The sequence below is a fragment of the Medicago truncatula genome, chromosome 6, assembly GCF_003473485.1.
Source record: "Medicago truncatula cultivar Jemalong A17 chromosome 6, MtrunA17r5.0-ANR, whole genome shotgun sequence".
Lineage (NCBI taxonomy): Eukaryota > Viridiplantae > Streptophyta > Magnoliopsida > Fabales > Fabaceae > Medicago > Medicago truncatula.
Genome location: NC_053047.1, coordinates 8,710,818 through 8,738,445, shown reverse-complemented (window position 1 = coordinate 8,738,445; position 27,628 = coordinate 8,710,818). Strand labels below are relative to the sequence as shown.

At 31.4% G+C, this 27,628-nt stretch overlaps 2 protein-coding genes across 2 annotated transcripts; one reads left to right on the top strand and one right to left on the bottom strand.

The window, feature by feature from the left end:
• Positions 1–4,574: 4,574 nt before the first annotated feature.
• LOC25495741 (pectinesterase inhibitor 1) lies at positions 4,575–5,105 on the bottom strand. Its single transcript, XM_013595972.2, has one exon. The coding sequence runs from the start codon at positions 5,103–5,105 to the stop codon at positions 4,575–4,577; it is 531 nt and encodes a 176-aa protein (XP_013451426.1).
• Positions 5,106–15,856: 10,751 nt separating this feature from the next.
• LOC25495738 (sulfite oxidase) lies at positions 15,857–21,935 on the top strand. Its single transcript, XM_013595969.3, has 12 exons — positions 15,857–15,931; positions 16,000–16,115; positions 16,283–16,345; positions 17,767–17,803; positions 17,912–17,993; positions 18,151–18,269; positions 18,375–18,470; positions 19,046–19,156; positions 19,245–19,346; positions 19,513–19,560; positions 20,209–20,424; positions 21,557–21,935. The coding sequence occupies exons 1-12, from the start codon at positions 15,857–15,859 to the stop codon at positions 21,671–21,673; spliced, it is 1,182 nt and encodes a 393-aa protein (XP_013451423.1). The 3' UTR covers positions 21,674–21,935.
• The last annotated feature ends 5,693 nt before the right edge of the window (positions 21,936–27,628 follow it).

The window sequence follows — 27,628 nt, the reverse complement described above, 5'->3', positions numbered from 1 at the left end:
AATTTAGCTGCGGATTTATTGACATTTCGGGCGGTTATATCCGTAGGAAGATTTCCTGCTGATCCTAAAATCCTCAGAAATAGTTTTACCCACATTGACATTTCATGCGGATATATCCGTAGGAAGATTTCCTGCGGATATATCCGTAGGAAGATTTCCTGCGGATCCTAAAATCCTCAGAAATGAATTACTCACTAAGGTATTACATGGAAACCTAAATCCTTTGTATTGGATTTGTTTTGGTATTTGATTATTTATTTATCTCACATTTTTTTCATAGTTGTTAATATTTTTTTAGAGTCCCTTCCTGGTAAAGTAGTACTTGTATATGGTAGTCCTATGTTTGAATATTTTACATTTTGGTAGATTGTTCCTCACACTCTATAGGTGCTAAAATGTTCCTCATACTTTTCATTTCGCCACCATCAGTTTCACATGTTTTTTACAGCAACTAGTGGTTCAGTGATAACATAATTAATATAAAGGAAATTGTACTATTTGAGTAAGTGCCAATTTTCAAACTCCAACTCTCAACAAAAGCATCAATTGGTACGTAAAATAAAGGAAATTGTATTTTGAGTTGGTGCCAAACTCCAAAGTTTATTCACTAGTTATTTCTTAATCCTATTCAAAAGCATTCAGAAATCTATTTATACACACACAAAAAATACGTCGGTTCTTAATTAATGTGACAACACATTATTGGACATATATATAAAATAATTGTAAATCGAGAGAATATAATAATTAAATTCTATTAATTAATAATATTATTATACGAGTCAGGATCCGTTGACACCAGGTGTCAACGAATTCGTTAACACCAAATCACATCCGTTGATTTTATTTGATCCAAAGGTTGATATTTGTTTACTTAAAACTATCATGTACCATATCTTATTGTGATTTTCTTTTCCTAATTTGTTCTACCTATTTCTCTCTCTCTAATTACTCATGATTTCAAATTCATTAAATAATTTTGTTTTCAACGTGCAACAAACATTTCTTCTATTTCGTTTCTTCTTTCATGAAAATAATTTTGCTGCACATTCATCTAATTAATTTGTTTCTTCTTCATCTAATTACTTCTGATTTCAAAATCCCACTATTTATTATATTCTCTCTCATCAATCTCATTCACATTCTTCTCTAAATCATCTTGTTTCCAGCCACTTTTTTTTCTTCTTCCTGATTGTTCCGTTTAACACCATGTTTCTATCATTTGACATTGTTAGAGATGTTAATCTCATTAACCTCATGAATTTTTAGTTTTAAAAAAAAATACCATTAAAATAGATCGGATGTTGAATTGTGGCACACGATGTGTTAAGTTCAGATTCAAAAGGTTTATGTTTGAAAAAAAAATTACATGCTAGCTAATGTTTGATTCAAGTGAAGGATAAACATAAAAACAATTAACCATAAAATAATTCTTTCGTATGATAACATAGTGCAGAACATCTCATTGAGAAGAAGATGGGTCTCTTTTAGGAAACAAGAGGGTTTTTAGGAAAGGAAAATATTGAATGTTGAGTATCCACATTATGATCTTATTGAATAAATTCTGGCCTTTGGATTAAGAGTAGTGAACGGTTGAGATTTGGTGTCAACGAATCCGTTGACACCTGGTGTCAATGGATCCTAACTCTTATTATACAGTGGCCTTTTCATCATTCAATAATTATTAAATACATTTTTCTTTCGTCCCTATAAACTTAGTTCAGTTGGTAGGAACATTGTATAATATAAATAGAGGCGGGGTTCGAACCCTGACACCCCACTTATTTTCCTTAAAAGGAGAATTTCAAGTCACTACACTAGACTACTTGACAAAAAAAATACATTCTTCCTTAAAAAAAATATTAAATACATTATGTCATTTGATATTTGAAATCAATGCTTGTCATATAATTAATTTTGTTCGGATAAATTCTAGTCGTCAAAATTACACTTTTAGTCCCTTTTAATTTTAGGTAACAGTTTGGTCCTTTATCTTTTTTTTTTATTTCAATTTTATCCTTTTGATCCATTTACATATGAATTTTTAAGCTTAAAATTCATGATTTTATTTTCTTATTGTCTTTCAGTCTTCAAATATATGATCCTCGTCTATGTTTGCATAAGAATATTAGATTTGAAGCTTGAAAATGTATATGAAAATGGACAAAAAGGACCAAGTTGAAATAAAAAAAAAAAATAAAGGACCAAACTGTTACATGAAATTAAGTTAAGGGACTAAAAATGTAATTTTACATTTCTAGTCACTAGGCTGCTTGACTAAAAAATACATTCTTCCTTCAAAAAAATTAAAAAACATATTATGTCATTTAATATTTGACCAAAAAAATAACGCTTTCATCAATGCATGTCATTTAATATTTGACCAAAAAAATAACGCTATCATCAATGCTTGTCATTTAATATTTGATCAATTCAGAAGTCTTAGCTCAACTGGTAAAATGCCGAAATTGTTAGGCCGAATGCTATTATCGAGATTCGAACCCCGGTACCTCCACTTATGTGTGTGAGTTTATAATGACTTTGCTATTTCGTCTATCTACCAAAAAAAATATTTGACCAAAAAATAATCCTTTCATCAATGCTTTCCATATAATCAAATTGTCAAAAGAGTATTTATTAGTAAGAATATCAATTTTGTCAAAAGAGTTTTTATTAGAAAGATTAAATTCTTGATAAATTTTAAGATTTATTTCATGTATTTCTATTCCTTTTATAATAGTACTCTCTATTTCAAATTATATATAAATTCACTTTGCAAAAAAATTGTATATCTTCGAAGACATATGCTGCATGCTTCAGGTAGAGCGGTTCTGAAATTTTGGTGGCCTAAGGCAAACTAATAATTTGGACCTCAATTAATAGTGCATAAAAAAATTTGAATTCCTAAATTATGAAAATAATTTCCTTGAAATATATGTTTTTTATTACGTTAAGAAATAATCTAATAAAAACACCAATCTTTATAAAAAAAACTTTGAATTTTTTATTTAATTTCCAAATGTTTATACATAACAATTTCTATGAGCATTTTTAGATGTGAAGTCGCTAATAATGATGTCTACATCAATATGGTTTTTTTTGGTAACATCATCAATATGGTTTATTATATCTTTCTTAATACATAAAATGGTTAGACCATTCAACTTTTTTTTTTTGTGACATTGACTATATCAAGTAGTTTTTAAATAATTTTAACTTCGAAAAAGTTATTTGTAAAGATGCAAAGTCACGAGAATTCAAAAAGAAATTGAAACATTTTAATAACAATCTGCAGCTTTGACAAACTCAAGGATTCCAAATGCTAACATCAACATATTTGACAAAGATTTTTGCAACACTTTCAATTCTAAAAAAAGATCATTTGCATCAACATGCAAACCTCCCTTTAGAATTTAAGTTTTTTTTTTTGTTTTCAGATTAATGGACCCTTATTTTTGTTATTATGAAGCCTTTTAACCTATTTTTCAAGGTCTAGCTAGGACAGTTGCCCTCCTCGCCCTGCCTCAGATACAGTCTTGGCTTCAAGTCATCTGGTAGACATGTTTCAAATTATAACTTCCACTTTGCACATTCGTTTGTCAATTCTCAATTCATTATTGTTAATGTTTAAGGACCTCGTTATTTTATTTTTAAGGAAGGGTTCTCATTATGTGTCAACCTATGAAACCCATACTGATACAGGTGCGGGTGCGATACGATACGGGTACGTGGATACGCAAAATTTTTAAAATTTAGGATACGATACGGCTAAGATACGATAACAATTTTTTATACTAAAACTTATATTCATGTAAAATAGTTGAAGAAATAAGCATTGATTAATCTTGATTATTATACTATTATAATAATAATAATACATTCGATCAAAATAAAAAAATAAAAAAAAAGTAAAGTTTTCTTATAAACCATATTATATTTTCCTTCATATGTTGAGATATCAAGAGAAGCATCATTAAAATAATTCTACGCAAATTTTGTCTAATGTTGATTAGTTGAATCTCATCTCTCTCGTTACCTCCATCCGCAAGAAGTATAATTTTAAGCGGTTCATCAAGAAACAATTCTACTGATGCATATCTAAAATTGAATCATATACATCTACACTGAATTTCACAACACTATCTCAATTTTTTACCCTTTATTTTTTCTAGGATACGTATATGTGAAGTGTCTTATAAGTATCATAGTGTATCTATGGAGTATCTTATAAGTATTCAATAAAATATTTTTTTAAAATTAAAATATTTAATTCAGATACTTCGTGGGTACGTATCTAAGAGTATCCGTGAAGTATCGATACCCGATACGTATCCAATACGGATACGTCTTCGTTTGCAGTATCTGGGCTTCATGTCAACCCTTTCACATCATATTGGTGGCTAAAAAATTTAAACAAAATCAAATTCAATACAAACTAGAAAACTTTTACAAAATCATGATTAAAAAAATTAAAGCAAAATCGATGCAAAAACACAATTACTCAACCATTATTGTTTAAACTCTTAACACTTTTTATTTTTCATATATTATTTTTCAAGAAACATACAATGAAATTAGGAGCGACGTACTAACATATTTGTCATAATAAGAGTAGTATCAGCAATGTTGCGGACATCATTACCATATTTTGGAAGCAAAGAGGTATCAGATGGATCCCCTGAAATACAGTCATCAACATGGAACCTGAGATAAACCATATCCACACCCACTTGATTGAACTTGGAATTTTTGAATTGTTTTAGGGAATCAAGAACATATCCAAGAACTCCTTTATACTCCACACCAAATAAAGCCAAACAATCCTTGTAATGGTTTTGTTTCTTGGGATCACTACCACTTTGTGCGATTAGTTTGTTGATTAGAGTGAGTGTATTGGACGTATTGGTGTGAAGCACGTTAAGGGTGTATTGTGCTAAACTCTTGAGGTCTCCACCTACACCATTAGGTTTAGATTTGAGAAGAACTAAACAAAATGAAGGGTCATTTGCTTGCTTGCAAATGGATTGCACATCGACATCATGATCTGCATAGGAGGATGCAACAAATAAAAGAAACACAACAACTAGGATTGAGAAACGAACCATATTGTTTTTGCTCTTTTTCTTTGGTTGGTATGTTGGTGATTTCCATTGTCTTCGCTAGGGCTTTATATATAGATTTCATCAATTCAAAACAATACAATAAATATGGTCAAAGTCCCATTTAAATAATATGCATATTATATGCAGGTATATCTATTTCTTTATCTTTATCTCTATTTATAAACATTTACCTTTTTTTCTTTAGGGAAATGCTAACCAGTTCCGTCAGATCAATGGTTAAGGAAGCAAATATAGTAATTTTTAATTGGAATTTGTGCATTCAACTTCTCAAAAGTATAAAAAGTGATATTCTCAACCTAAAACTTTCTTTTTTTGGTTTCCTTAACCATTGCCCTAAGAGCACCGGTTAGCATAACCCTTTTTTTTTTTTTTAAAGTACTCTTGTCATTCAATCTTACTTGACCTCATTAATTGCTTTTACTCAAATACACATAGAAAATCATAATTAAATGTAAAGGAAAAGTTACATGTGACAATGTAAGGTTGAATCATACTAGTCCAGTCAAACCATTTAAGACAATTTTTTTTTAATGACATCATTTATGACATACTAAAGTAACAAAGTATAACTAACAACCAAATAAAAATCTTCAACAGCAAAATTTTGAAAAATAATCTTAATAAATAATTATGTAAAATGATATAATTGAAAAATTTTAAAAATAGTATTATAATTAATTTATTAAATCTGCAAAAATAGATGTTTTTTTTAATTATGATATAATATATATTTATTTGTCGATGATGCATAAAAAACATGAGATAAATATTTGTCATTGCTAAATAGAAAAAACACGAGAGAGGTGTTTGTCATTGATACATAAAAAATAGGGTTAATAATGATTTTCACCTATGTAATATAGGTGAAATCTTTGGCTCTCCAGTTGGAATGGTTGGACCAATCTCTGGCTGGAATGTGATTCTACCAGTGTCATTGCGGTCTTCAAGTCTCCCTCGTTGGTTCCTATTATGCTTCGCAATCGCTGGCACAATGCTCTTCGCCTTGGAGTTCAGGTTATTTCATCCCACATATATCGTGAAGGTAATGTTTGTGCTGACAGGTTAGCAAACCTTGGTCATTCCATCACCGGTGCGGTTTGGCATTCTACTCTACCACCTGATTTAGGCTTTGATTTTTTTCGTGATAGATGTGGACTTCCTAATTACAGATTTCCTTAGTCTGTGATTTCTTTTCTTTGTTCTTTGTTTGTTTCTGAGGGTTTTGGCCTAGTCCCCCATCTTTGTAATTATTTTTCCCCCTTTTTTTTTTAATAAGATTTGAGTGTTGCTGTATAGGATAGAGGTTCCCCGGGGTGCCAACCTAGTTGGGATGTCCGTGTTTCCTCTTGATGCATGTCCACGCTCCCGGTTTATCCAAAAAAAACCTATGTAATATAGGCCATTTTCGGTTTTCGCCCCTGTAAAATTTTCGGTTTGATTTGCATCCTTGTAAAACATTTTTTTCCAGAAAACACTCCTCCCCCATCCAACTCAGCAAATTCGCTTACGTGATTTGGCATTTTTTTTCATTTTTAATTGACCACGAGTAAAAAAATATTTCCACATCAGATTTTACTTTTAAAATATTTGAAAATGAATTTTAAAAAATAAAAAAATCATAAAAATATTCAGTTTTTTTTTCCAAAAATTTAAAATATCGAAAAATAATTTTTAAAAAATTCAGAAAAAATATTAATATTTTTTCCGAAATATAAAAAAAGAGAAAAATAGTCATATTTTTTGGAAAAATTGAAAAAAAAAAATAGATTAGATTTTTTTTTCAAAAATTTTAAAAATTAGAAAAATAGTCATATTCTGGAATTTAATTTCCAAAGTACAAAAAAAAAGTAATTTTTCAAAATAAAAAAAAAAAAAAAGGTCAGATTTTTTAAAAAAAAATAATTTTTAAAAATCTGGATAAAAATTTAGAGGGTTTTAAAAAAGTGGTGGAAATTCCATTTTTCCTAGAATTAAACTTTTTCTTAGAGGTAGAAATCATAAATCTTATATTTGTGGAATGAAATGATTTTTTTCCCAATATTTTATTAAAATTGTGGAATAAAAAATTAATTTTTTGAATTTTTTCACAAAATGGATATATTTTTGTGGAATGAAATGATTTTTTTCACAAAATGATAATTTTTTGAATTTTTAAAAAATTAATTTTTGATTTTTTAAATTTTTGGAAAAAAAGCTGAATATTTTTATGATTTTTTTATTTTTTTAAAATTTATTTTTAAATATTTTAAAAATAAAATTTGAAATAGATATATTTTTTACACGTGGCCAATTCAAAAAAAAAAAATGCTAAATCAGCGCCACGAATTTGCTGAGTTCGATGGGGGAGGGGTGTTTTCTGAAGAAAAAAAAATTTATAAGGATGCAATTCAAACCGAAAATTTTATAAGGGCGAAAACCGAAAACGACCTATATTACAGGGGTGAAAGGCACTATTAATCCTAAAAAATACAAGACTAATATTTGTTCCTGATGCATAAAAAAATGAAACAAATAATTTGCTTTAAAAATATATTTTAAAATAAGCACAAGACAAAAATTTCTTATGAAAAAAAGATTGAAAGAAGCCTATCACATATATTCATCATTGAAGATTAGTTGGGATCCTTGGATTGATGGCATGGTTTGAAAACACAAATTTGTATTGGTTTGAATAACTAGGTGGATTTTTGTTCCAAATCTCCTTGTGTGAGTTTTTTACTAACAATTATCATTTTGTGCTCTGATATAAATATTTCGTTTAACCGTGGTAGATGTTATCATAGATACGGTTTTTTGCCATAACTTTGTGCAAATTGTTGGGTTACAAGTGGAGCCCGGGAGGGTACCCATATCCAGAAAGAGTAAAGAAATTTTTGTGCTCTAATGGTAATGGATAATATAAAACTTAGACGGTATATTCAAATAAAAAAAATCTTTGTTTTATAAGAGAGACACCACACTCTTACCCAAAATCTTAAGGCAATGAGTTTATGAGTCATCTCATTTATAAAGTGTTCAACCTCCACTTTTATATCTGATGTGGACATATAACTCACACTTGCACACAACAATCTCCCCCTCAAGTGTGAGTCCATCAATTCACCATACTCACCATTTAAGTGAAAGCTCTTTCATCCTCACTATGGCAATCTACGAACATGAAGGTATTTAAAGACAATTCACAGTTCCATATACGCCTCAACATAATGGTATAGCAGAGCGATTGAATAAAACTCTCCTAGATAAAACAAGAGTTATGCAGAGAACAGCAGGAATGGCCAAGTCTTTTTTGGCAAAAGCTGCGAAAATGGCATGTTATGTGATCAATCGATCTCCATAAACTGCAATTGGTTTGAAAACACCGATGGAGATTTGGAACAAAAATCCACCTAGTTATTCATCCTTACATGTGTTCGGATGTATTGTGCACAGGATGTACATCTCCCAAGACAGAACAAAGACAGATCCAAAGTCTAAAAAATGTATATTCTTGGGTTATACTGACAAGATGAAGGGGTATCGCTTGTGGGATCCCACTATTCGCAAGCTTGTTGTTGGCAGAGATGTAGTCTTTGCAGAAAATGAACTGCAAAGTGAGCAGAAACATGACAACACTATCACATACACTACTGCAATGGAGATAGAAATGAAGTCTAAAGAAGATGAGTTTTCTGGAGTTGAAGTTTTGCATGTTCATTTTCAGCTATCGTGAAATTTGATGATGTGAGCTGAGCAGATAGTATATTCATGGTGTTTATGTGATTTGTTATTGATATGGATTCATTCATTCGGAGAGTGTAGAGCCTCCTTTTCAAGAAAATTATTGTTTGAAGTGACTTGACCTCGTACAATTTAATAAGAGTATCCTAGATCTCCCTTGCAGTCTTATTCTATACAATACATGAAAGTATCAAGTCTGCCATTGCTAAGTGAAAATCGGCAATATCGTTGTCATCCATCTCTTTCCACTTTTGATCAGTGATATATATTTGCAGATATACTATCAATTGCGTCTAGGCAAATGTCTCTTCTTAGAATCGTCCTTATCTTTAATTCCCTTAGTGAGAAATTACTCTCATTAAACTTCTCAATCTTAAATTTTTTTGCATTGGTTTTAAAACAGATTACACTATTTAACCGTGAAAAGTACAATATATGTAGGAGATATTGTATGTTTTATCGTACCGGAATAACATAATATTATTACGCAAATAAAATAAAGATGAGAAAGTTTAATGTATTCTATTTGTATATTTCTCTCTATGCAAATTTATTCAAGTATACGATAAAATACACAATATTGCTTGCATATACTATATTATTCACGCTGAAATATTGTAATCTGGTTCAAAACCATGACAACAAAATTTAATATTGAGAAGTTTAATGAGAGTAATTTTTCATTGTGGAAATTAAAGATAAGGGCGATTCTAAGAAAAGATAATTGCCTAGATGCAATTTATGGTAGATATGCAAATATCACTGATTAAAAGTGGAAAAAGATGGATGACAACGTTTTTTCCAATTTGCACTTAGCAATTGCAGACTCGGTATTTTCAAGTATTACAGAGAAAAAGTCTGCAAGGGAGATCTAGGATGTTATTATTAAATTGTACAAGGTGAAGTCACTTCACACAAGAATTTTCTTAAAATGGAGTCTTTACACTCTCCGAATGAATGAATACATATCGACAACAAATCACATAAACACCATGAATACACTATTTGCTCAGCTCACAACATCAGATTTCATGATAGCTGAAAATAAACGTGCAGAACTTCTACTTCAGAGTTTACCTGATTCATATGATCAACTCATCATCAACATTACAAACAACAATATTGTTGACTCTCTTCATTTTGATGATGTTGCTGGTGCAATTTGAAGAGGGAGTTTTGGAACAACAAAGGGAATGGAGAGAAGACATCAGAAGCATCAACCTCTCAAGGTTGTGTTGCAAGTACCTCAGATGATGGAGAAATCTTGTATAGCGGAGAAACAATCATTTCTAAGGGTGGAAATGCCTTTAATGATGGTTGGTTAGTGGACTCAGGCGCCACATGGCATATGACTCCACGCAAGGATTGGTTTTCTACCTCTGAAACTTATATAGCAATTGTTGCTATTCTATTTATAGGTTCAAGAGAAACTTATTCTCTTCCTTAGAATTCCTACCATAAAAACCTTACCAACTTTTATTTAGTAAAAAGTTCTTTAGCTATAAACTAGTATTCGTTATTCTCAAGTTATATATGTGTGGTTGGAGAGAATAGATTCTCTCAAAGGTAATTCCCTCAAATTTTTCTCAATTGGTACATCTCAACCACACACATAATATTGTATTTTATTTATAATTTTAGATCTATTTTTTTCTCTCATGTTTAATGGTAAAGATAATAGATGTAATAATTGAAAAAAAAATTGAGAGAATTTTACTTGGGAAAATTTTGAAGTCGAGTCCCGGTGCATGTTTGGTGTGAATATTTTTTTTTTAAAAAATCGATATCCGATCTAAGGAACGACTAATCTGAGGGGACCAATCTCATCGCCCACTTGTGAGGGCTCCGTTTTAAGCCATGGACTTGCCCACCGAAATTGACACCAGAGGAAATCGAACCTGAAATCTTAAGAGGAGCACACTCCAAGATCCCAAGTCAACCACTAGGCCAACCCCAAATGGGGTTTTGGTGTGAAAATTTTGAAGCTACAAATCAAAACTTTTGCATTGATGTTAGAATTTTCCAAAATTTTGTTTAAAACAAAGGTTTATTATAAGCATTCAAATGGGTATTTAGTGTATATTTTTCCATTTTTTTTTTATTATGCTAACGTGTGTGAATTATAAGCAACATATTTTTATAAAATTTTGATTTTGATCAAAATTATATTTATATATATTTATAACTTTTAATTAGTAACAAACTATGTCAATTTTTTTTTTTACCAATAATATAACAAATATAATAAAAATTCTTATATTTTTCATTAACATCAACAATATAAACTTCTAAAAAGCAAATTTGTTTAAGGGCTTATTTGGAATAATGAAAAATTCAGCCCATAAAAATTATGTATTCCCTTTATATATTGTTATAAATTCTCTATTGTGATTCTAAATTGAATAACAACGTCGATCCACCTCTTAAAAAACAACTTCGATCCATAAAATTCATTATAAACAACATGTCATTCTCAGTTGCAGTAACTATAAATAGGGATGTACAAAATCGAACCAACTCAATAAAAAAATGCAAACTAAATCCATTCAAACCGAAAATCACAAAAAAACCATGTTTGATTCGGATGTATTTTAGTCAATTTTGCACTCGATCGCACGGTTTGATTCACTTTGTGGTTTTTGTTTTCCCGCACGAATCAAACTAAGCCGCAAACTTAGAGAAACATTAACTTAACTCCACCCATTCCAAGGAATTTATTAAAGCTATAGCTTGAAGGTTAACACTTAAATATGGTGTGCATGGAATGCTAGTTCACTCCATTTCAGTTTATTTCTGGCCTAGAACTTTATTGAAGGATGCTGAATATGGATAAGGAATATTCTCTAGAGTGGTAATGTATCAATTAATACCTGCATTCTCTATCATCAATTCACTTCTATGAAGGATATTTGGCCTCTTTGTGATGGATGGAGTCACTATTGCAAGGTTGTAATCAATGCTTGCCTTGTAAATATTTTTTCAACAATTTGTTACATAAGAAACCGACCTAGATTTAACGATACAATAATTTACCAGAAATAGGTTGGATTACCTAATTTTAGATTTATCAATTTTTTAAGAGGTTTTGGCCCAATCCCCTTTTCTTACATAACTACTAGAAAATTTGGTTTTAGCGACAAAAATTTATGAGGGTGTAAATTCCGTCGCAACTTGTGATGGATTTTGTGTCATTGGCGACGAATTTTGCGAGGGTTTCTCTCGTCGCAAAGTATCCGTCATAATTACCGTCAGAAATGTGACATTACACAGTTTTGTGAGGGATTTAGCGAGGGTTTGGTTCCATCTATAACTATTCCGTCGCAGATTCCCCAAATGGTTTGCGACGTCCTTGAATGTACTTTTTTTTTTATGTAACCAAAAAAAACATGTACTCTCTTTTTGGTTTACTATATTGAATTTCAGTGATGCCTTTTCATCACCTTTGTTAAAACAAATATAGAAATAATAAATTAAGAAAATTATTGAAAATAACAAGTATACATTTTTGGGGCGTTAGAAATAACAATATAAATTGCATAAAAATTTGTGACAAAATTGCACATGTTCAATCAATTATTGTTAAACTCAAAAAACTTCATATTTATGAGATTTTTTTTAAAGTCGATATTGACTCATATGTTGCAAACTAAGAATACTCTATTGTTTCAACAAATTTGATATAATAAAAATAATCTCAGCAATCTTCTGGACAACATCAGCATATTTTGGAAGCATAGAGGTATCATGAAAAGGAGGGTCACTTGGTGAATCTCCAAAAAGACAATCATCAACATTAATTATGATAAAATTTGCATTCATATGAACATCTTCATAATCTCCAATCTTAAGGAATCCTTCAGCTTCCTTAACATATTCAACAATAGAATTAAAATGTTGCAAACAATTTCCGTAATGAGATTTTTCATTCATATCACGACTTTGTGCAACTAATTTCGTGATTAGATCGACTGTGTTGGTTACGTTGGTATGAACATTTTCAATGGAGTATTGTGCAAGGCTAACGAGGTCTCGACCTACACCAGCAGGTCTTGATTTGAGAAAAGTTGAACAAAAAGAAGGGTCTTTTGCAGTCTTGCAAATGGTTTCAACGTTGCAATGACAAATCATGAAAGCAAGGCTGGTTGTGGTCATACAATTGAGAGGAACAAATCTTTAATAGACAATAATTTTTACCAGTTGGGAGTGAATTGACCAAAAGGAGAGTCAAATGCATTATGCCATGTCCTATCATGATAGAATAATCTGCAGCTAGAAAAATATGGTTTAGGTCCAAACTTGGCATAGAATTTGATTCTACTAACATTCAATTCAGATAATGGTTAGAATACATCATTTACATTTTAAAGGATGAGGACATTATCTACCTTGTATCCATAGCCTTCAGCGCAAACAGGACATAGCATAATGCATTCTAACATACAAATAACATTCTCACAAAAAATAACATGTCGTGCAAACAAATAAGGAGAAAACCTAATTCAAACAGAATAAACTTGAATTGTGATATAATTTGTTTGAGACAGACAGGTACATGGGGCTTAGGAGCCATCTTCCGCGATGCTAAGAGGGAAGTTACGACTTCGACGACCTGTAACATGAACGGATTCGAGGATGCAACAACAGTTGATCGTTATGGTACTTTACAAAATAGTCGATGTTGACAAGGGTTGCTGAAAACCATCTATTTGAATTCAAATAATATTAAGTTTACTGAAAATGAAAAGACATTACTTCTGCTAATCTTCACTTGTTATTTTCCTCCTCTATGATCAAGTAAAACTATATATTTGATTTCCAAATTCCCACTAGGAAGGTCAGTTTGATGCCTTTGTCTTCTAATATGACGCAAGACATAGGCCCTATTTGGATAGACAATTTAATATGCATGTTGTTCTCACCCCAAGAGTGCCTTTTAAATTATAAAGGTTTAGTATTAGTAGCCCATCGAAATTGGCCCAAGGGAGAATCGAATCTAAGATCTTGAGAAGAGTAAATTTCGAGGTCTGAATCAACTCAAGTGATGTTTGTTCATTTCAAGATCTTAGATTCCATTCTCCCTTGTGCCAGTTTCGATCGGCTACTCTATTCATTTGGATCACATTTAGGAGAAAAGCGTAGAACGCAATTAAGAGAAGAAAAATTGACATGTTATGGAACTCAGTTATGATCAAGAGTTCTAAGAGCTAAATGCATGAACTCGATGTATGCACTTTGGAACTTATAGAAACACTTCATGAGCGAAAACAAACTGCAGGCTGGAAGAATAGTTTAAAGCTTAAGGGACAGATTACTGGGCCAAAAACAATATACACATAATTATAGAATATTATCTTCTATCACAACACATATCTTATCAACCAAACAATTTATTTGCAAATAAGTTCAATTGCATGATGGATCAGAGAAAATCACCACTCTAATTAAGTTGGACATTTTGTAACATCACTTTAATAATTAATCAATACCTTCGTATAATATGCAGGTAAACTCAGCTGCAAATGTTCAACCTGAAAAGTTGAAGACATTTGGAATGCCATCTATATCGTATCTTATCATTTTCACCATACTGTAGAGTGTGTTTAGATGAGGTAATTGAGAAATTTTAAAGAATTTAGAATTCTAGGCAATTTAAATGATTCAATTAAATTACTTTCATTTCTCAATTCTTTTGTTTGGATAAAGTAATAAAAAAATTCATTGTCATCATTTTTGGACAGCTTTTATAAATTTTAATTTTTTTGGGTCAAATTTGAAAATTGAAATTAGGGTCAAAATGTAAATTTTAAAAATTTGAGGGGTCAAATTATAATTTTTGAAAAAATTGAGGGACCAATTTGAAATTTTTGGAAAATTTGAGGATCAAAATGCAAAATATGAAAAATAACAACAATGAAGAAATTTGAAATTCTTAGCTTTTAGGTGTCATTTGAAATTCTCTAAATTTAACTTGAACAAAATACTTCATAAATTTCCATCATTTTGAAAATGCTTCAAATTATTATCCAAACAATGGAATTCACCCAAAAGTATTTGAATTCCCTCAAAACATTTCCCCATCCAAACACACTCTTAGTTTAGTTACAAGATATTATGCACTAAAACACCTACACTGGACACGATGTTAACACACGCATAGGCATCTGGTAATAATTTGAGAAAGTAAATGTGATTGAACGTAATTACACATGTGCGTATTGTGTCGGTATCACTAACATATGAATGTCGCTACTACATAGGTTGACAACCGTGTAAAATACACTTTCTTCAACAAGCAAAAAACAGTGTAAAATACACTATTTATAACTATTGATTTGACTTGAGAAAAGAGAAAAAACTAATAAAAAATGAATTGTATCTACGCAATATATAATAAATACGTTGTTGGACATCTAAATGGTTCTTAAAAAAACATTTCTCTAACCTAAATTGGTAGACAATATATTTAGGGTCAGATGAATTCCTCCAATCAAATGATAGGTTAGGCGAGCCCAAACATAACTCAATACAAATTAGATGCATAAGTTATGTTGGTATGGTTAAGCCCAAATATAGCTTAATTTATCCACAATTTATCTAAACCAATTTATAATTTGGAAATCCCTCTAAAAGACTAAAATGTATGTTTTGTATAACCTTTAATTTGTTGTTTAGAATGCCTTCAAGTTGTATGGTTAAGTGGCATGTGCATGTCGACAAAAAAAATCGATACTGACCAATATTACATAAAAATATTTGTTGAGAGAAGTCAATCCCTTAAATGGATCTCAATATTTCAAAAGAATTAGTCTTTGTAGTTGCATGCGAAAAATATCAATGTGTTTTTTTTCACTTTGAATTTCAAAAACAAACAAAATGAAAACTTTTCATTAAACAAATTATTAATCTTTAAAAGTGATTATTTTACAAAAAGTGATTATTCCAAAACCATTGTCTTTATCACCTCTTTCATTTCCACTAACTCACTCTGTTTTCATCTTCCATCTCCAAAAACAATGCCAGGATTAACAGCACCATCAGATTATTCCAAAGAACCACCTCGTCATCCTTCTCTTCAAATCAACTCCAAGGTAATCAATCATCTTTCTCTTTCTTCAAAACGCTCATTCTAATCGTCGTTTTCTTTTCTTCTTCACAGGAACCTTTCAACGCAGAACCAAAACGTTCAGCGCTTATTGCATCGTATGTTACACCTTCCGATTTCTTCTATAAGAGGAATCATGGTCCTATTCCCATCGTTGAAGATATCAACAGGTTCGGTTCATTCATTCTCTTCAATTATTTTTTTTTTATTTTTTTTATAGTTATGAATATTAAAACAAAATTATTGTGATTTATCAACATTGTAAAACTTTTTCTGCAAATTTATCTATTATTATTATTGTTGTTGTTGTTGTGACTGGTTTGGTATTTATGAACAGATACTGCGTGGAGATATCTGGTCTTGTGCAGCATTCCAAACAGCTCTTTATGAAAGATATCAGGTTAGTTTGTTGTTGGGAATTTGGAATTCAGTTAGGATTTTCTTACGCTTAAGAGTATGTTTGGATTGTCGTAATTGAACTTACTAGCTTAAGCACTTATGAGATTGTTTGGAAGAACTGATAGAAATAGCGTGTGACATGTTCATAAGTTGTTTTAGCTTATTTTCAAAAGCTCTTAAGATATTTTATGAAAAAAATATTTGACTTTATTTTGTTTTATGTTGTAAAAATAGCTTATAGATAAACACTTATATTATAAAAAAAAAAAATGATAAGCCCTTATGCTATAAGTGATTAATGAAGTTTTTTTTTTTTTTTTTTTTGAAGAAGTGATTAATGAAGTTGTTTATTGAAACAGGGCCTAAATTTATCGTTTCTTGTTTTAAATTTTTTTGGAGAGAAAAATAGAAGAAAAAGGTCAAATTATTTGTTATTCTTTAGGAGAGAATGAGGAGTGTTTGGGTAATAACTTAAGCACCTCTTTGATATGTTGGTATCTTATAAGAACTAATTGTAGAGAGTACTACATTGATTGGGATATGACCTGAAAAAATGTTTATAAGTGGGAGGCATCTTGCATATCCACAATGCATTGGGCCGCCCGCTATCAATCTTTGAGTTCACATTCTAGATGTCTAGTTTTTGGTGTAACTGAATGTGTTGCAACTTGAGAGTCTCATATTAGATGAGATATAGCCTAAAAAGGTGTTTACAAGTAAGAAACATTTCCCATCTTATAGGCCAAACCCAAATCGTAAGACTTTGTAGAAGCTATTTTTCCAATTAAAGAAAATGAAGGTAAACTCGTCATGTACTTTTGTATATCGGCATATGATGATTGATAGGGGCTGTGGTGGCAAGTGCCAACATGTTAGCCTCACTTTCTCTTCAATGAACTGCCGTGTTCCAATTTCTTTGTTTAGAAAAAGCGCTTATTTAAAACCTTGGTTGTGACACTTGACATGTAAAGTTTGTTTCTCTTGTTTTAAAATTTTCTTTTGAGAGAAAAATAGAAGAACATTGTCAAAGTGAAAACAGTTATTTTGGATATTCGGGATAAAGTACGGATATCTGGGTAAATATGTTAATTAAGCACCTATTCCGTAAGGGCATATGTTTACTATGGATTGGTGATAACTTGTGTATAAACTAATTTTACAATTAAAGAAAACGTGGGTATATCTATACTGTTTCTATAAGCTATCTTAAGGGGCTTACTAAAATAAGCTAAAACAACATACAAGCATGTCATGAGCTATTTTTGTAAGCTCTCTTAAGAACCTACACAAGTGCTCATGTCATAAGACAAGTCTAAATCAGCTCTTCCGCTCTTCCAAACATCCGCTAAATTCTTGATTTGTTGGTTCATTATTATTAAATTCTTGTCGTGCAAGGAAGTGACCTTGTTATTTTGATGGCAGGAATCTTCCAAAGTATAATGTCACTGCCACACTGCAGGTATGTGTTTTTGCGCTAAAATTGGATTGAAGTGCAGCAGTGGTTTTTTTTGGTGTTTTTACATAGATTTTCGGATGACTACTTCATTCTGCAAATGAATTCTTTCAGTGTGCAGGGAATCGGAGGACAGCTATGAGCAAGACGAGGACAGTGAAAGGGGTTGGATGGGATGTTTCTGCTATTGGAAATGGTTAGTGTGGTCAGTTTTATTGTTGAAGTATTCTTGGATTGCAGGAGTTTCATGTTGTGTTTAAGATCACCCTTGACTGCTAAGCTATTGATTAAGATATCTAATTAATGTAGTGAATCTATGTATTTTTAATTACGGTTTCTTTTTGTTCTCTCAGCTGTTTGGGGTGGTGCCAAATTAGCTGATGTTCTTGAACTTGTTGGAATTCCCAAGTTGACAAGTGTCACTCAATTTGGTGGAAAACATGTTGAGTTTGTAAGCATTGATAGGTGTAAGGTAATGATTAATGAATATGGCTTGTATGTTTAATCTGGCAATCTTCAATTCCTTACTATAAGTCTATAACCTTATTGATTCCTTTCAAAAAATATTAAAAATTAGGAAGAAAAGGGAGGACCATATAAGGCCTCAATACCACTCAGTCAGGCTGCAAATCCTGAAGCAGATGTTCTACTTGCTTATGAAATGAATGGAGAAGTAAGTTAATTTGATTTCTTGTTCTCTATCTTCTTGGAGCAATAAAACGACGTTTTTTCTTTTGCTGTTTATATTGTTTTTCAATCAGTATTTTCTGTTTGTACTCTAGGATTCATGCAAACTGATGGCTTCTCATAGTGTCATCATAGGAGCTTCAATAATGCAATTTTATTCTATTATTTGTATTTTTAGTAATGAATAACAGGGGTAGTAAAAAATTAGGATTTAAATTTGAGTTTCATATGTAGATAGTAACATATAATTACTGTAAACTTGAATTCAACATGTTATACTAGTGGATAATTGATTTAAATTTGAATTCTGTTTGCTGATATTAGAAAATAATTAGGAAATGTAAACTAGTATAGATGCTCATTTTGAATTCAAACAACGAGAACGATAAAAAATAAAAATAAAAATAGGTTCTCTGAGTAGCCTTTGCTCAAGCGTTACTGGGGATTTTCTTCTGCAATACATCTATTTCTGATTCTTAATAATTCATTTTCTTCTTCCTATTTGGAAATTTGGGTTCCTATCAGTTTTGAGCTTCGCTTATAATCTCTGTCTTTCTTTAGCCTCTTAACAGAGATCACGGATACCCGTTACGTGTGATTGTTCCCGGTGTCATTGGAGCTCGGTCTGTTAAATGGCTGGAAGCTATCAATATCATTGAAGAAGAATGCCAGGTCTGATATATGACGTATTATACTTTTGAAATACCAAATTTTTCATTTTTGGAATGCCCCAAGAGCTTCACATTATTATGTATATCAGGGTTTCTTCATGCAAAAGGACTACAAAATGTTCCCACCATCAGTGAATTGGGACAATATTGATTGGTCAACCAGGAGACCCCAAATGGATTTCCCTGTTCAGGTATTCTTATTATTGTGCCCTCTCTGCCTTTCCTAACTTGAGTTATATTTGAAAGTAACCAGTTTGTAGTAAGTGCTAATTTAATTTGTTAAAAGTTTATTAAGCAGAATAAGTATTTTATTGAGCGAACTTTTGTAACCAATGAGTATTCGTTTCCTTGTGGCAGTGTGTTATATGTTCTTTGGAAGACGTGAGCACAGTAAAGCCTGGGAAGGTTAGTTTATTTAATGATGATGTATGTATATAGGCTATTCATGCTTCAGTGTAGATGTTGGTTGCCTCTCTTTTCGGTTTTGATGAGTTACAAGAATTACAAGAATGTGTTTTTCTTATTTACTATGAAATGCACAAACGTGTTGAATTAACTTTTTTATTTCAAATAATATTCTAAATTTAAGTTTAATGAAAATGAAAAGACATTATTTCTGGTAAATTTCACTTCTTGTAAAACTAAATATTTGAGTAAATTTAAGTTTACTGAAAATGAATTAGCTTTTTGTTCAAGTAAAACTATATATTTGAGTTCCAAATTCCCATTTGGGAGTTAAATTTGATGCCTATGTCTTCCAATATCACACAAGCAAGACTACTGTACATAGGCCGTGTTTAGATAAACAACTTAATTAAGTGCTTATCGTATAAGTGCTTATAAATAAGCTATTTCTGTAACAAATGAGAAAATAAAGTCAAACCGTTTTCATAAAAACTATAAACAATTTTCTTAAGCTGTAATGAAGAGCTTATGGATATGTCATAAGCTGTTTCCATAATTTTCTTATGCTAAAAAAGGCAATCGAAACAGGCTCTCATTCTGCTCATTTGGTAGTTGACTTAAGTCCTAATTCTGGCATATGTTGTGCAGGTAAAAATTAGCGGCTATGCCGCATCAGGTGGTGGCAGAGGCATTGAAAGAGTAGATGTGTCTGTTGATGGAGGCAAAACATGGATGGAAGCCTCAAGATCTCAAAAAAGGGGTATTCAGTATATATCAGATGCTGCCGACAGCGACAAATGGGCTTGGGTGCTTTTTGAAGTCACAGCTGATATTCAACACAGCACAGAGATTATTGCAAAAGCGGTATGTTCCATATCTTCTCTCCCAATTGTGATCAGTCTTAGTTTTTTGTGTTGTACGAAGCCAACGAGATATATGAAGAGAGAAAATCTGATGATTGATATCGGGGTATCATATAAGATCATGATGATATGGTGAAATATTTAGTTCTCTTGTTAGTAGGCATGGTTCTAAATTGCGGTTGCGGTCGTGGTCACAGTTGCCGTTACATTATGAACCTTGATTTATGCAGTCTCAATTTAGAACTATGTTAGTAGGTACTCCCCCAACAAAATAACCATTTTCCGTTTAGTGGTTTCCATCCACTACGCTTTAAAGAAAATTTACCAGACAAATTATAATGCATTATATACAATGCCACATTTTATAATTTTAGTGGAAGGCATACACACTACAGGACTTAATATTTATATGATACAGTATATGGGTCATTCATTCAAATTATAAAGTGGTTAAAAGTGTTATCTATCCCAATTTAGCTACTATATGAATGGTAAATGGTTATGTCCACTTTTTAGTTCACAATAATGTAGCACCAACACTTAATATTGAAAGCGTACCCGGTATCCAACATGTGTCAATGTCGACGTTCAATTACTTCTCTTTTTCTCAAATTATTATCTGTGTATGGATGTCAGTATTGTGTCTGTGTTTGTGCTAGCGTTTCATTGTCCTTAACTGCATAAGCAATAAAATCAATTTTCTTTGTTCCATTTTCAATCAATTGGTTTATAGGTAGAGGAAATGATGCCTATTTTTCCATAATCATCATATACTCTACTTTTGATATATTTTGGTCTTAATTTTCATTTCATACGAATGTGAATTGTAGATATTAAACAATTGTCATTTCTTCTAAAATATTTTTGATATTTTTGAAAATTGTGAATAGAATAGAGACGCTAATATGCTTATATAAACTCCTCTAAATCTTACAGGATTGATTAATGGGCCGAATAGAATTAGTAGACATAATCATTGAATATACACTATTACAACACATCTCATATCAACTAAGCTTTTTATCACCAAATGAGTTCATTTGCATTATTGATCAGAGAATATCACCACTCTAATTCAGTTGGGCATCTTTGCAAGATCTCCCTAATAATTAATACCTTTGTATAATTTGCAGGTAGATTCAGCTGCAAATGTTCAACCTGAAAAGGTCGAAGATGTTTGGAACCTTAGAGGGATATTAAACACTTCATGGCATCGGGTAAAAGTTCAAGCGAGTTACTCAAACTTGTAAAATTTGTGCCAACTATTTGGTCAAAGGTTTTTGAAGCATCTTACTGAACACTGAACTCTGAAAGTGCATCGGCGCCAATTGTATAAAAAGTCTTAACACGAATAAACCCTAGAGCTAAAGGGAAGGGGTTGTGAATAATCACTTACTCTAGTTTCATGTGTGATTGCCTGAAACTATAACTTTGTTTCATCATGGAATTACTGTGAGATATTAAACTTGGAGCGTTTGGCATTTTGAATTTCATCTATATGATCTTTTATCATTTTCATCATACCTTTAGTTTAGTTTCTAGCTATGATGCACCGACGTCGAGATTGGACATGACACTGACACACACTTACACATGCAGGTAATAATTTGAAGAAATTAAACGTGATTGAATATAATCATGCACGTCAGTGTCGTGTTAGCATCACTGACATGTCTTCAATTTAAAATGTTTGGACTACATAGGTTAGAGGCATTTCACTTATCATTATTGGATCAAATTATCATCATGATATCAGAAGAAGAAAAAAAAAAAAAACTCACTATCAATAATATAAAAAAGTCCCTTAAAACATATATCGGAAGAAAAAAAAACTCACTTTCAATAATTTAAAAAGGGTTTTTCTATCATATGCAAATTTGTACATGTTAAGAAGTTTATTTTTTAAAAAGGGTTTATTTTTTTTTCTTCAAAAGAGAAAAGAAGTTTATTTTTTTTAATGGATTTATTAAAATTTTATAATAAGTGATTTTTGTTTATCTCATTGGTTTTTATTTTTTTCGTACGGTTACAACTTCATAAAACACTGTTTTTGGCATTTATTTACACACATCATCTAGATCTAGATTTTCTCCAACATAAGTCATTCCATCCAATATTTCCCACTCTATCTAGTATCTTCCTTCATATTATAAAATCAAACATTTCCTTCAAAAAAATCAATTAATTGTAGGTAACGTTTTTCTCTCTTTCATGCAGATTTTATGCTTATTTCCTATGCTAATGATTCCCACAAAAAGAACGTGTAGAACAAAGAGATGTTTATATGGGATTTCATCCAGCAAAATTTACCGCTTCCAGCTACCACTCCCTTATAACAAGAGGCTTGTGGTTCAAGTCATGGTTGGGTAGCAAAGGTGGATTTTATTTCGAAACTTACAATCATAACCCTACTAAATCCCTTCAAAAATCTAGTTTCGATCCCTCTACCACCCATCTACATGCTGGATATATATATAGACGGGTTAGATATTATGAATGTAACGTTCATAAGGTTATTTTATCAGAAAATCCTACAATTAGGCTTCACAATTATGTTGTAGTTGCAATTTCTAGTACGCGTAAATGTCTTGCTTTCATAAAAGCCGGACAAAAGTTTTGGACTTATGTTGATGATGACTATTTTTGCTTCAGCGATGTTATATTTTATAAAGGGCTAGTCTATGCCGCGGGACGATGGAATAACATTGTCTCTTTCGATATTTGTAACTCGAAGGATTCAATTTATTACACCGATGATTATTTTGAAGAAGCACTGCATCCTTACCCTAATGGACCATTTGATATGAAAACCTATAATGTAAAAGATGGAAGCTTTAGTGACCATTGCCCTTTCGAACATTGGTTCGCACAGATGCCACCTTCACTATGGGTTCTTCCACCATATCAGTGGGAATGATAGCTTAATTTGAAGTATGCTACTTTGTTTTAATTAGTTTTTATCTTATCATGTTTGTTTAATTAGTTTTTATCTTTTCATGTTTGGTTATTTATCTAATATTGAAAACTTATGCAACAAACATGAAGAAAATCGTTGAAACAATGTTACCATATATTTACAATTTATAGTGTTGATTGAATTTCTATAGTATTGTGTAATTGATCTTACTAGAGTTATTAATTATTACTGCAATGAGTTTGTCTTTCTCCTGATAATAGCAATTTGTAGAAGGTAACTAATGTCGTTACACATTTTTTTCCTCACCAAAAAAAGTACGATAATAAACCCTGTCAAAGAGATTAATTCCTTTGTGTGTAAAAGAATAACTTAAAGAATGGATTAGTTTTTAAAAAACAAACTCCTAATTGAGAAAATTTCTAGGAAACATAAAACAGTTTTCACTATGTTCCTTGGCAAAAATGGTTATCTTATTGGTTTGAACCATTCGGTAATCGGTAAATTCATTTCCGTCTCTAAGAGTATGTTGAAAAGAAATGTTCCAATTCCCCATACAAAAATGACAAATTTTTCGGATGAGAGGAGCATAAGGATGGAGTTGAGAAGTTGCATGAGAAGTGAAATCAACTGTTAGAGTGGAATCTAATTTAATGATAATATTCCTGAATCTTTCAGATTGAGCAATCTTGAGAAGTAATTCAGCGGTATTCGGCACATAAGGAATTAGTGAGCCGAAGAACCCAAGTAACAAGTCGTCATTGTTGTTGCGAGACATGCGACCAAAGCCCGATCTGTAATTCTAGCGCACTTGTTTTAATATGTTCTATATGATGTTTTAACGTTTGCAATGTTCCGTTCAATGTTCCAACATCACGAAATAAACTGAAATAAAAACAAGAAAGTAAATGACAGGAAAGTAAAGAACACAATGAGTTTGTTGACCCATTTCGGTGACAAACACACCTACTCTGGGGGCTGCCAAGCCAGGAATTCCGCTAGTGTAGTCCTTACTCTATAGCTCTCAGCAAACTCCAAATTTACACTAAAGACCTAGGACCTACCCGTATAGACTTCAATCTTGGAACTCCTAGATCTGAGATCCCATCTCACTATCTTAATGGTCAGTCACAACCCCTGTGACCTATCAGACCTAAACACAAACTCAAAGGTGAAGTTACCTTCAAACAAACAACTAACACCTTCTTTCACAACTTCGGTGTAGTACACAAGACTATCAAACGCACACACAGTCCTAAACAAGTATCACAGACGATACAAGAAAGAATCACAATATAGGTTCTAAACTTGCATCATAAACGATACAAGAGTAGAGCACATGTAGACTCAAAACCTTAAAAATCTAAACTTTTTAGTGTGACGGCTTGAATGATCAATTAGGTCTTGAAGTCTCCCTTATATACTGAAGCAGCTTGGGCTAAATTCATTAGTTGGGCTTCAGTACAAAGCATATCGGTTCAGCTAATCTGCAAAACAAGAATCAGAAACAAATATGGAAAGTCCTAAAATGTCAGAACATCTTTAGGATCGTTCCCAACAAATAACAAATAGTTCCTAAAATAATATAAATACTACTTTAGAAGTATTCCACAGTTGATTCCGTATAGATATGCGCGTTGCTTGGTCAATAAGATAAGGAACTATTGTTTTCTTAAACAATAAAGGGCGCGCGTACAAGTAGGAATGAACCCAGGCACACTAAACCGTGCCAGGATGTTGGAACATTGTATCCAACATCTTAAAAAGAGGCCTAAACACATGTTGGAACATTGGTTCCAACTTACACAACAAGGATATTTATTTTAGCAATAATGCAGCCAATACAAATACCCAACACGACCTTTCAGGATTGTTGAAAGAGTTGCCATCCACATTACTTTTATGGTGTCTTCAAGAGGACGAATCTAGACCCCACATATCAATTTTTGAATGGTAGGCATAGTTTTAAAACCCGGCTCGGACCGGCCGGTCCGACAGATTGGACCGTGAACCGGTGATGTAAAATGAATTATATTATATATGTAAATATATTACATTTTAATTTTATAAGAGGAAAGAACACATCATTTTTTTTCTTTTAAAAAGAGAAAATTATTGTTAAACATAATCTTTACACAATAATAATAATATACACATCATATTTTTTTTAGAAAATCTATATACTATATTAATATTAATATATATGCAAAACAAAATCTATTTCATGTCATTAAAATATAGCTGTAAAAATATTAATATACATATTACATGTCAGTTTTTTTAGTTTTTAAATGAACGAGTCACCAATTAAATTCGATTTAATCGGTTAAATAGCTATATAAATTTAATCTCAAGACCGAGTTATCTAACAGAGTCATCCGAATTGATCTGGTTCAGTCATGCGGTTCGACCAATGATTTAGTGGTTCGACCATTAACTCAGTGACCCAGTACATCTGCCGAGCTGATGACCGAGCCGAATTTTAAAACTATGATGGTAGAAGTACCTAGGATATATAAGAATGATTTTTGTAAAAACATTGTCAGATAATTCATTTACAGTCGTTGAACTCCATGTCATTCCTAGTGCCAGATAACCCAACAAGTGACTATAAACATAATATCGTTAAAAGATGTAGCATGGTCAAAAAACCATGGATTCAAAACCATAATTTATTTAAATCTCCATCAAAGAAACATTAGAGTACTAGTATGAATTGCCTAAAACATTGAGACAAAAATCACACATATTCAATCAATTATTGTCAAACTCATGAAACTTTTATTAATGTCTAGATTGATCCATATGTTGCAACATCATTCAACAAATACAAATTATAAATGAGTAAATATTCTTCCCTAAAAAAGAAAAAAAACTACAAGTATTCTAATGTCTCAAAATATTTGAGATAGCTAAAATAATCTCAGCAACTTTCTCAACATCATGAGCATATTTTGGAAGCAAACTATTATCATCAAAAGAAGGGTTTCCATAAGCTCCATTAAGACAATCTGGAATAACTTCTCTAATAGATTCTGCATCCTCATACAAACCCTGATACTCTCCACTCTCAATGAAACCTTGAGCTTCCTCAATGTCATCAAGAGCTTCAGTAAAATCTAGTGAACACGACAGGTAATGGGATTTTTCGGCGTTATTACGACTTCGTACGATTAGTTTATTGATTAGATTGATTGTGTTGGTTATTTTGGCATGAGCATCTTCAATGGAGTATTTGGCAAGGCTAACAAGGTCTCCATGTACACTACGAGGTCTTGATTTGAGAAAAGTTGAACAAAAACTAGGGTTTTGAGTTTTCTTGCAAATGGTATGCAGATTTACAATTTTGGCTGCATATGAGGATGCAATAAATAAAAGAAACATAATGGTAATTGATGAAAAACGAACCATATTGTATTTTCTTGTAGTAATTGTAATATTTGTCATTTGCTTGCTTCACTCCTTAGCTTTATATATTTTGGTCAATTAAAGAGATGATAAAATATTGAATTTAATGACTATAAGCTCTTTGAGACTGTTTCTTTATAATTATGTTTTATTTAACAACATATGATATGTTATAGGTAGCTTTCCTTCAAAACAAAAAATGTTATAGGTAGCTTTAGCTCAGGTGGTTAAGACAATGCATAAAATATGCAAGGTCTAATGTTTAAATCTCGGCCATTATAAAATAAAAAAAATAAAAAGGTAGGTACATAGTATAATTTGGCTTCTTTTTTGGTTGTCAAACCTCCGATTGATCTTGGTAAGTTAAAGTTCGGCTTGAGGTAAATATAGTCTGACTAAGAATTGATCCATTAAGAATCAAATTTGCATTGCCTAGAACAATTTGTCATTTTGTGAAACTCTTTAGCCATAATAAAATTTGGTTTTTTTTTTTTTTGAGCAAATAAAAAAATAAAATTGATAATTGATAAGTTATAAATTTGTGAAACTCTTTAATTTGAGCAAATAAAATTTGGTTATAACTATGTTTAGTAAAAAATCGGATGATTGATAATTGATAAGTTAACATTGTTTAATAAAATTAACGGTTAAACTAACTGATAAATATAAAATGACGACATCCCTAATTTAAGCCTAACATTGTAACGACTCTAAAAAATGAAAATTAAACACAACATATAACAAAAAAGAAAATTAAACATAACAAAGCTGGACGTAACACCCCCTCAAAAAAAATTGACCGTTACAACACTTTCTTTTCTTGCTTTAACGTAACATTTTTCTTCTTTTTAAATATAACTTCTTTTTTTAATGTTAAAGTAAA